The following is a 10,711-nucleotide window of genomic DNA, read 5'->3' as shown; positions in this document are numbered from 1 at the left end:
ATGAACTTATGAGAGTGTGTCTCAGACTAAAATGAAAGGAGTATAGTGTATTCTTTCTGGGAAATAAAACCTAATTCCCATGAATCAAGCAAGACCTTATTTTAAAAAGCTGTAAGCGTGAGTTTTATTTTCTACTGTGTTATCAAATATCCAGTGGCTTGCAAAAGTATTCACACCCATTGAACCCTTTCATATTTTGTCAAGTTTCAACCACCAACTTCACAGTATTTCATTGGAATGTTTTATGTGAAAGACCAGCATAAAAAGTGTCAATTTGTGAAGAAGAAGCAAAATAAGATGTTACAAAAACAACTGAAAAGTGTATGTTGGTATTAATTTCCCTTTACTCTAATACCTAGAATTTGATGCAACCTGTTTATAGTTTTATCTTAATATAAACACCCCGTTTCTGGACAGGCCTCAGGTGTTTGCTTGAGAACATTAGTGAGAGGACAGTGTGCTGGATCAGGGTTGTGTAAAGTTGTGGAAATTTTCAAACAAAAATGTATCAGAGTAATAATGTAATGTAATAAAGAACATTTCTATTCTAAAAGTTTTTTGGGTTTGCTTAATGCCAGGTGGTTTATATGTTGCTCTTGCAAAATGGAGGTGCCATAGTTTACCAATTGGTAGTTGGTAAACTATGGCAGTTGGGCTACCATCTATAGTTCATCTATGTGTGAACTATAGAGGGCAGACAGTTGCACGATAGTTGAACTAGTTGCATGCAGGAATAACGTTTCTAAAAAACATTAAAAACACTCTTTTGCCTTCATAATAAAAACGTAGCAGTTTACTTTAGCTCTCCAGATTTCTGCTTGAACAACAATATAATTGTTCATTTGTATACTGCTATTCAGTAAGAGAAATAAAAAAAGAGAAGACGCGCTAGCAACAAAAAATGACAAAAGTCGGCAGATCTATTCTACTACGTTTAAATTCTTGAATGCTTCCAGGCGCCTATTCTCCATAGAAATGTCAGGAAAAAAACATTCCACATTGCCGTTTGTGGCAGAAGCAGTACTGGAAACAGCTTCATCCTCACTGAGCCTCAGCTGATCGCACACCGGACTCCCAGCGGCACAGTGCCCAGCGCTGGCATGTGGTGTCCTGATAATGTCCCTGCAGACTGGCCTGTTGCCAGCCACGGGCAAACTCTAGCCTGCTGTTTGATGTCGAGGGTTGGCTCCAGACAGACCAAGCATTGTGTCCCAAACAATAAAGCCCAGGCCCACTAAACTATAAACATGTCCCTTTGGGGGCGTTTTCCTCGCTTTCTTTGCAGGAGACACCCATAATCAGGAAACCTGACCTGACTTGCCTAAATTTAGCAACCCTCAAACCTCAAGTGCCACTGACTTGTCACCAATCATCATTTGTCTCCTGCTCTAATAAAATGCTAAAGAATAGAGGATGTCGACGGTAGCTTGACTCTGAGGTGGAGGTCTTATAGTTTATTGTTTTTTTGACATTTGTCAAAACCATAAATGGCAACAAAAAAAGTGACCTTTGACAACATATTTTTTTCTCTGCAATGTTTCTAATGTAATATCTACACCGCTGTTGCTAGGGACACATTACTAAAGAAACTGACTGGGGACCCAAACAGTATTGGGGCCCTTGTTCATAATTGTTGACTGCATGTATAATAAATTAGAATGCATGTCCCAATGGATCTTAAATTAAAAGGACCTTTGAAAATAACCTTAAACAGGTATGATGCAAACATTTCATTAAATCCACATTTGTTTTTTAAAAATGTTTTTTTAATTGGTCTGATGTAATATTTAAATTTTAAATGTCATGTTTTTATTACCTGTAAGTGGAAAATTATCACAATTAACAGAAATGAAAGCTTTCAAACATCTAAAAGTGTAATTAATCTATTTAATATTTTACTTAATATATATGGACTTTTCAGTGATATTGCAATTTATTAAATGGGTTAGTTTATATGCATATTTTTCTTTTTATTTTTCATTTTATCTCCTCTGAAGTTTCTATCGTTATACTTTATGTCTGTGTGCTGTGAGTGCTTGAAAACTGAAGTCAAATTCCATGTTTGCGCACACAACCTTAGCCAATAAAGTTTATTCTGATATTATATTGTTTTAGAGTCTTCTATGAGAGGTTTCTTTGCTTGGTATGGTTAAAACTATAAAGTTGCATCATATGGAAGAGAACAAATGAGAGAATAAATACACAAATAGACTCAGAATTACCCAAAGGAGATGCAGTTAAAGATGCTATTACAAGGTAAGGAAAATAGCTAGTAGAGATGTTTAAACTACTAAAAGAAGATGTCACAAAATATAGAAAAATATAACTAATATGGACCAGCAAGATATACGAAAGGTTACACCCTATATCTATCTATAGAGTTATTTAATATCTTCCTTCATTCAATACCACTGTAAAAAACAACTCGTACTGCACTACCATTCTAGTACCAGTGGGTGTCGCTGCGGCCTCCTCGGTAAGCCTGACAGAGGCCTTCCGGTTCCTCTATTGGATCAGCTGACTCTGATGCTGCTGTCAGGAGACCTCACGACCTGCGCTGAATGGCAACTATGAACATTGTCAAGCCATAGAATCACTACAGGCGGCTGTATTTCCACCAGTAACACCAACGCAGTTAGCATACGGGTGAGTGAAATAGTTAAGGAGCTCGGAAAAAAAACACCTGTGTTGTTGTTAGCATAGCTAGCCCAGTGGCTAGCGGCAGCTAATCCCTGCTGGATGTTGCTTGACCTTAACTATCGTTTTCTGCCGTTGTTTCAACACGTTATTTGGGTAATATTCAGTACTGCTGTTTGGTTAGTAGCCGGGAGCGAAGTCGAATAGAGAAGGCAATAAATTAAGGCCAGAACAATAATGGACATTCCTATTGAATGAGTTTCTCATTAGCCTAATGGTATAGTATGACCACCCATTGCTGCATTTTACATATAAAAACCATGTCAGTACGTCGCCTTAGATGTATTGCAGTCAAGGAATAACAATTTATTAGTAGAGTGCTTTCTATTGCTAACTTAAATGTTTATATAATTGTGGAAATAATTGAAAATATTCCTAAAACGGCTTTCCTTCCAGTTTCCAGAATCTTCTCCAGAGCTGTAACCATGACCGAGTTTTGGCTCATCTCTGCTCCTGGAGAGAAGACCTGCCAACAGACATGGGACAAGCTGATGGCAGCAACCACACGCACTAACAACCTCTCCACCAATCACAAGTTCAGCATCCCAGACCTCAAGGTTAGAGTGGATTCCAGTGCTCCTCTGGTTGTCAGTTTTCATCCTTCCACTTTTTTAAGAATATATCCCCACCCGTTTATAAATCCAATCTGAAATCCATGTAGTTTTCAAGACAACTCACTGTGTGGATCCGTTGTCAAGAGTAAGCAGCCTGTCTGTTTGAAAAGCAGTCCCTGCACGCATCGCTTTTCTGCATGGTGAAAGCGTTTAGGCAAAGTTTCAATCCACGGAGCAGCTCAGATCATGGGTTCAGCTCGTCTCCGTGCTGAACATGGAGTAAGTGCACCCTGCTGACGTTGTTTCTACGTGGGACTGTGATGTCCTCCTGGAACCGTTAGCGATGCATGAGCAACCCTGGACAAAGAGGCGCCATCCTAAGCACACAGGGCCCCCCCCCCTGGGCATCACTGCAGGCTGGTTTAGCGTTAGTTGTCAGTGTTCAAACACGGCCTTGTTGACCTTCGGGGGAGGGGGGTCTCCATCCCTAAATGGCAAAAACGTTTTAATGTTTTTTCTTTTCTATTTTATGCATAAAACAGGTGGGAACGCTTGATGTCTTGGTTGGACTTTCAGACGAACTCGCCAAATTAGATTCATTTGTCGAAAGGTATTCACATCGCTTCACACTTCATGACTAGAAATGTTATTATTGCGGTGCTTCTTTAGCGTTTGATGATTGAAAGTACTAACCAATCATCCAGGGATCAGAATTGTTGAAATTTCTCTTGATTGACTCCGATCTTTAAATTGCAGGTTAAGTCCTTAAAAACAGCCTAGATTTAGAGAGTTAATTTTGAAAGGAACCTGTACGTTGGCCTTAACTAATGAAAACCTGATTGATGCATCTCTATCAAAACACTAACGTTCAACACTGACCCTCAGATGTGGCCGGTTTACCGTTCTCTACCCTCCTCCCTGACCTCGTAACCTTGAGGAATTTTGCCGGGAATTGCGAACAGTGAGCTCCTGAGGTCTAAACTTGGCCTTTTACAGTTGGGTGACACATCAGCAGATTTGTCTTTAGTCATGTTTTGGCCGTACGGCCTATCTGGTATAAGTTTAGTCTTTTGGAAAAGTGTCTCATCCAGAACTCGCACGCTGCTGTTACTGCCTGATCTATGCTTTGGTTCCACTGTGGGGATTTCCACATCTGTGAGGAAAAAAACCAAGCTTGCATCACAGCAGCAGTTGTTTGCCGTCCGTCGGCCATAAGTTTAGTTCCACTTCGAAGTTTGCGTTTAGTAAATCTGAAAAGAAGTCTTAGTTGTCTAAAACATTTCATATGTACAATAAGAGAATTGGATATTATTCTAAAATAGTAGTTTCTTATGTAGCGTTTGGCCCTCTGAAGGGGTTTGCTTTGATGTGCCATGTTAGAACTAACCTTGTCAAAAGCTTCTTTTTTTTTTAACATTTATGTGCGAAAGCTTCTGAGCTTTCGGGAGCTTTTTGCTTGCGGGTTATGAGATCACATCATAATTTGGTGTCTTCTGGGGTTTCGCAGTGTGGTGAAGAAGGTGGCTCAGTACATGGCCGATGTGCTGGAGGACAGCCGAGACAAAGTGCAGGAGAACCTGCTGGCCAACGGAGGTACAGTTCTAACTATGTTGTTGCGTTGATCAAAGTTATATATAGGAAGAATTGTGTTGTTTAAATGTGGTAATTTGAGCAGTAATGTCATGAAACTAAAGCTCATTCTTCTAGCTAGAACAACCTCACATCTAAATGTATATCTTTTGGATTTTATTTCATAGACCAACACAAAAAGCATGATTGTGAAGTGCTTGAAAATGTCATGTATGTTTTTCAAAGTTTGTTTTTTTGAAGGTTAGTTAAATCTGGATTTTTTTTTCGCCACTGATCTCCTTGGGTTTTTATAGTTCGGAGTGATGTCCGGCTAAGATATTTTTTGTAATGACGAGAATGAAGTCATAATCTTACAAGAATATAGTCAGAATATTATGAGAATGAAGTAGTAAATTTATTAGAACTCCAACACAAAATATAACAAATTAGTTATCCAAGCTTTTTATCATTAAAATGATTTATTCCTCATAATTTTAAGATTTTCTTCTGGTAAAATTGCATCTGTGTTTTGCTAATATTATGACTATATTCTCATGAAGAAACTGTTGTACAAGGGAATGATTGAAATAAAAGGCACTTCTAAAATGTTTTCTGTTATTTGTAATTTTTGGGGGGCAAAAAGCAAGAAAGAAATCTGTTAAAATCGAAAAAGATGTAGTATGAAAAAGTCAGCAGATTTATTTTCATGCCTTATTGCCCTGCCTTACTCTGAGTAGAACCATCTGTCGCTGCAATTACAGCTGTTTACAACTGAGGTCACTTCTGAAGGCCCTGGATTTTATTTAAATACAATTACAATTTACCAAATTCAATTACACACCACACTTCTAAGATTATTTGTAAAATAAAGAAAATTCTGAAAACATATTCATCTTTTCTTACACTACAAAAATATGTTGTAGTTTGTGTTAGTTTATCACAGAAAATACAAATAAAACACATTCAGATTTGGGGTTTGATATATTTGACACATTGTAAAAAACTGCATAGCACAGAAAAACCTCAAGTGCTTTTTTGTTTGTGTTTTAGTTGACCTGGTCACCTACATCACACGGTTCCAGTGGGACATGGCGAAATATCCCATAAAGCAGTCCCTTAAAAACATCTCAGAAATCATCTCAAAGGTAGGTCTGTCTGTACGATTTAAATAATCTCTTATGTCCTGTGAATTTTTTGCCAGAATCCTTGTAATAATTACTTTACTGGATTGCTTCTGTCTTGGAGAGAGTTGTTTGAACTTGCCAGATTTTCCATCCATGAAGTGCTTTTAGATTCTTCGTAAGTCGTTAAATCTCTGCTTTGCTTCTGCTTCCCTTCAGCAAGTAAGCCAAATTGACAATGACTTGAAGGCCAGAGCATCAGCTTATAACAACCTGAAGGGAAACCTGCAGAACTTGGAAAGGAAGAATGCGTAAGTGTTAGATAGATGTATTGAAATTTAGTTTAAAGAGCTTTTTTTTTTTTAAGGGTCTCAAGAAGAAGCTTCAATGTGGTACTTTATTGTTCTACTCTATTCAGATGTGAACTGTACGGAGGAGGATTAGGGCCACCGAAAAAATAAAAAAAATAATTCTGACTTTAAAGTCAGAATTCTTTTTTTTTTTTTTTGGTGGCCCTAATCCTCTTCCGTAGAACTGGAATGTTTTCTTGTTTTTTTTTTTACTTTGTTTTGTATTCCTGTATAATCGTCCTTTGCCACTAGGGGGAGCTTGCTGACCAGAAGCCTGGCTGACATTGTCAAAAAGGAAGATTTTGTCCTGGATTCAGAGTACCTCATTACTATGCTGGTGGTTGTACCAAAGTAAGTCTAAAACTTCTAGTCATGATTGATTCAAAAGTTTGGATCATTAACGCGTCTGCTCCGTTCTTTTAGGATTAATTATCCTGACTGGCAGAAAACGTATGAAACACTGGCCGAGATGGTGGTGCCTCGATCGTCAAAGTAAGTAACAAAAATGTGATCAAACAACAATGCCGAGGATTTTTACACGACTCTCTGCAATATTAAAATCCCCATTCATGCTGTCCTCCAGCCTGCTGTTTGAAGACAGCGACAGTGGGCTGTTCAGCGTCACTTTGTTCAGGAAAGCCATAGATGACTTCAAGCACAAAGCCAGAGAGAACAAGTAAGACTTTATGATTTAGTCGGGCGCCATTGATTTAGTCTCTCCCCCAACATGTGGCTTTCCACAAGACGGTGCTTGTTTGATTAGATGAAGCTATTTTATTATTATTTTTTTTCCTGCCAGATTCACGGTGAGAGACTTCCAGTACAATGAAGAGGAGATGAAGGCTGACAAGGAGGAGATGACAAGGCTCTCCACAGATAAGAAGAAGCAGTTTGTAAGTGAAGTTGATTGTGAGACACTTGACTTTTCTACATATCGATCAGCTGATTCCTGTTGGATTGTTTTGTTTTTTTCCTATCTAAGTTAGATCATTGAATCATCAACGATGCAGTGTTTAAACCGAAGCCCATAGCAGTGTTTCAGAGTGTTCATACATGAACATGACCTTTAGGTCATCCCGTACATTTTCTGGTTGCATTATTACAGCCGAGTAAATAAAAATAAAATAATCGCTTGCTCTCACAAGCCACAGGATCTGAACTCAGCTCCTGCCCAATGTGGGGAACCTCACACTGCTGGATATTTTTCCATCATGTTCTGCATAGAAAACAGAAATGTTTGCTTTTACCTGTTATAACCTGAATCACTTTGAAAATTGTATTCATGCAGTCCCTCTGGGATTTTACCTTTTTTTTTAAAAAAATTCTTTCTTTTTTTCAGTCAAAATCACTCAGTTCACGGTGCCACTTTAGAAATCTTTGCAAGGAATTTTGTCATATTTTTCCTCATTAAAATCCCTTCCAAAATCTACAGATAAAAGACAAATGTGAAATAACAAGCAGATGGATTGGACACACAAACAATGTTATTCATTAAAGAGCTTATTTAGCTCGATTTTTGGTGCACTCCATATTGACTAAAGCTTGACATCAAGTAAGACTGAGGCGGCAATGTAATAGAAGTAAGAAATGCTGCCACTTGCAGGTGGAAATAAGCAGTTACTTGAACCCTATGTTTTTGACTATTTTTCTGAAAATTTACAATAAACTAGCGCAAGAGAATGACCTGTTCATTTTGTGTAAATTTGTGTGATTGCGGAATCACAAAAAACCAGAGGGACTGATTGTCAGTGAAGTTGCCTAAAACTCTGGCACAGAAACTGTGCCTCTTATAATAAAACATAAATCCAAATTTAGATGGAAAGTAAACTTTTAAGCCAAACATAACCGATCCTCTTGTTCCGATTTCTGCAGGGTCCCCTTGTCCGATGGCTAAAAGTTAACTTCAGTGAAGCCTTCATCGCATGGATTCACATTAAAGCACTGAGGGTCTTTGTGGAATCTGTTTTGAGGTATTCATTTAGCAGTTTAGATTCACTTCTGCTGTAAATAAACCCAGTGGTAGTGAACATGTCTGCCGCGTTGTTCTCCCGTAGATATGGGCTGCCAGTGAACTTTCAGGCAATGCTTCTGCAGCCTAGCAAGAAGACCATGAAGAAGCTGCGGGAGGTTCTGAACGACCTGTACAAACATCTGGACAGTAGTGCAGCAGCTATCATTGACGTGAGTGCTGTAATAACACCCCCTTCTGCTGAGCTGATCTTATAGACATTAAGGAAACACTAGCCTTGTTAATAAAACACGAGAAGCAATACTTTAATGTCATTATTAGTATATAATGTCTTTAATGTCTTTAAAGACTGAAAAAAAGCAACTCTTTTCAGTCATTAAAGGTCATTTACAAAAGAAGATATCTAAACACTGACTTCAATCTAAGAACATGTGTTCAAACATCTGTTTGAACATGTGTTCAATCTAAGAACATGTGTTCAAACATCTGTTTGAACATGTGTTCAATCTAAGAACATGTGTTCAAACATCTGTTTGAACATGTGTTCAATCTAAGAACATGTGTTTATAAATGTGAATGATCACATTCACATTTGTGGAAAAGAGAAGGAGGGATGGAGATGAAACATTAGATTCCCACAATACGAGTAAAAATACCCAGTCTTGTTTTACCAAGAACGTAAAAAAAAGTTTTAAATATTATTTGTTTTTATTTAATACAGAAAAACAATTATTCTTAATCGTTCTGAGGAAGCAATCATTAACATAATCCCATCAATACCATTTACTTAAGCTTTTCTTTTTTATAGCTCCAACTATTTTTAAACAGCAGCCGCAGTCATTTTTCTCATAGGCATGAGAAACGTATGGTAGCCTGTTTCACCCAGTTGAACAGCAGTACAAGGGGAGGGAGAGTTCTGCATTACACATTAATGTGAACAGAATCAAATTTTCATCTGACATTTTTAAAACCTCTGTCTATCCTATAACCAACTGTGGTTTTAGAAAAAAGTTTCAATATTTTAGATGTAACAAAAAATGTAGTAAAAAGTGTAACATTTCACTACTTTAGATTTTTTTTCTTCGTTCTGCTCTATGGATTTTTAAAATTTATTTCCAGCAATGTTGTATTGCTTCTTAGATCTTTATACTTTGTTCAAATTGATTAATATTAGGTATGGACATTGATATGCTGTGACAACACAGACTTTGGATGTTATCTTCCTCTTCCACTATGCTAGTTTTAAACGAACCATTACCCTATTCTGTTTAATGGACAGCTTGATTAAGATGTACTGAGATGACTCAACGTTTCTCCACACACTAAGTCTTCTGCTTCGTTCCAGTCTGCCATGGACATCCCAGGCCTGAACCTGAGCCAGCAGGAGTACTATCCCTACGTCTACTACAAGATCGACTGCAACCTGTTAGAGTTCAAAGTTTAAACAGTCGTCCAGTTTTCGTCCTCATGCCGTGTGTTTATTATTAAGTTATGTTCTTCCTGTTCTCTCACGCTGTCTCCCCCCCCCAACCTCCAATCTTTGGTCGGCTTCTGCCACGACTGTGCTGCATGATCATTCCTTGTGGTAAAAACCGCTCATCAGAAAGCCTCTACCACTTTTACAACCAAGGGACAAAAAGACTTTTTATATATTGTCCTAGTTTAAAGTTGATTTTTTTTCCTGTTTTAACACAAGTGATTAGCTTTTTTTTAATGTGAGGTGAACACAGAAATCTTACTGGAGAGTTATATATTTACTGTCATTCCACATGTGCTGGTGTGTATTTATAGCTGCATCTGTGTCGGTGTTCAGAGATTTCTGTTTACATATGGGTAGTTACATCATTGCTCCCATGGCAACCACACCCGGTACGCATTTCGGAGTCCGTGGCGACCCCTGCAGACGTCGTGAAACCCAAGTTATTAACGGAGTGTGTGTTGTTGTTGTTTCTTGTCGTGTGTATCTGCTGTCGAAAAGAGATCTATAACTGAGTATTGTGAACGCAGCTGATTAAATAAATGATTATATGTAATTGAAACCAAGGATTTATGTGTACATAAAACAGCCGAGGCCTGGATACCAGACTGTGATCTAATCACACGATAATGTGCATGTGATAAGAGTGAGTCACATAAGCAGCATCTGTTTAATAAAAAGTGATCCTCCATGAAGCTGTGTGATGACTGATCATGTGCAGAGCCATAGGCTGTTTACGTTTTTGAGAAGAAATTACTTGGAATGTAATTGAGAAACGATTAAATTTCACTGTCAATGCCAGCTAAAAAACAGCAGGGGGCGCCAAAGAGACACGTGTGTACAAAGTTTTTAGTTCAAAACAAACGGATGCTGCAGCTTTTCCATGAAATGTGAGCAGCCTAAAGAAAAGTAATCCAGTAGCTTTAACGTGAAACATTTACGTGAGTGCAATCTGAAGAAATGCTCGCGCAAAT

General features: G+C 38.1%; 1 protein-coding gene across 1 annotated transcript; it reads left to right on the top strand.

Annotated features, from left to right (window-relative positions):
- The first annotated feature begins 2,499 nt into the window (after positions 1-2,499).
- Positions 2,500-10,432, top strand: atp6v1c1 (ATPase H+ transporting V1 subunit C1). The gene is made up of 13 exons (XM_005803451.2): positions 2,500-2,646; positions 3,094-3,254; positions 3,794-3,861; positions 4,759-4,844; positions 5,871-5,965; positions 6,161-6,252; positions 6,544-6,642; positions 6,715-6,783; positions 6,875-6,967; positions 7,091-7,184; positions 8,164-8,261; positions 8,346-8,472; positions 9,606-10,432. Exons 2-13 carry the CDS (start codon positions 3,123-3,125, stop codon positions 9,702-9,704), a joined length of 1,152 nt encoding a protein of 383 aa, XP_005803508.1. The 5' UTR covers positions 2,500-2,646; positions 3,094-3,122; the 3' UTR covers positions 9,705-10,432.
- The last annotated feature ends 279 nt before the right edge of the window (positions 10,433-10,711 follow it).

This window comes from Xiphophorus maculatus, chromosome 3, assembly GCF_002775205.1.
Source record: "Xiphophorus maculatus strain JP 163 A chromosome 3, X_maculatus-5.0-male, whole genome shotgun sequence".
Lineage (NCBI taxonomy): Eukaryota > Metazoa > Chordata > Actinopteri > Cyprinodontiformes > Poeciliidae > Xiphophorus > Xiphophorus maculatus.
The sequence above is the reverse complement of the archived record's forward strand: the minus strand, read 5'-3'. Positions and strand labels throughout refer to the sequence as shown.

Bases quoted from the DNA above. Each gene is read 5' to 3' on its own strand.
- atp6v1c1 (XM_005803451.2), top strand. From the start codon at position 3,123: ATGACCGAGTTTTGGCTCATCTCTGCTCCTGGAGAGAAGACCTGCCAA. The intron at 5,966-6,160 runs GTAGGTCTGTCT...GCTTCCCTTCAG, and splicing joins TCTCAGAAATCATCTCAAAG to CAAGTAAGCCAAATTGACAA. The intron at 6,253-6,543 runs GTAAGTGTTAGA...CTTTGCCACTAG, and splicing joins AACTTGGAAAGGAAGAATGC to GGGGAGCTTGCTGACCAGAA.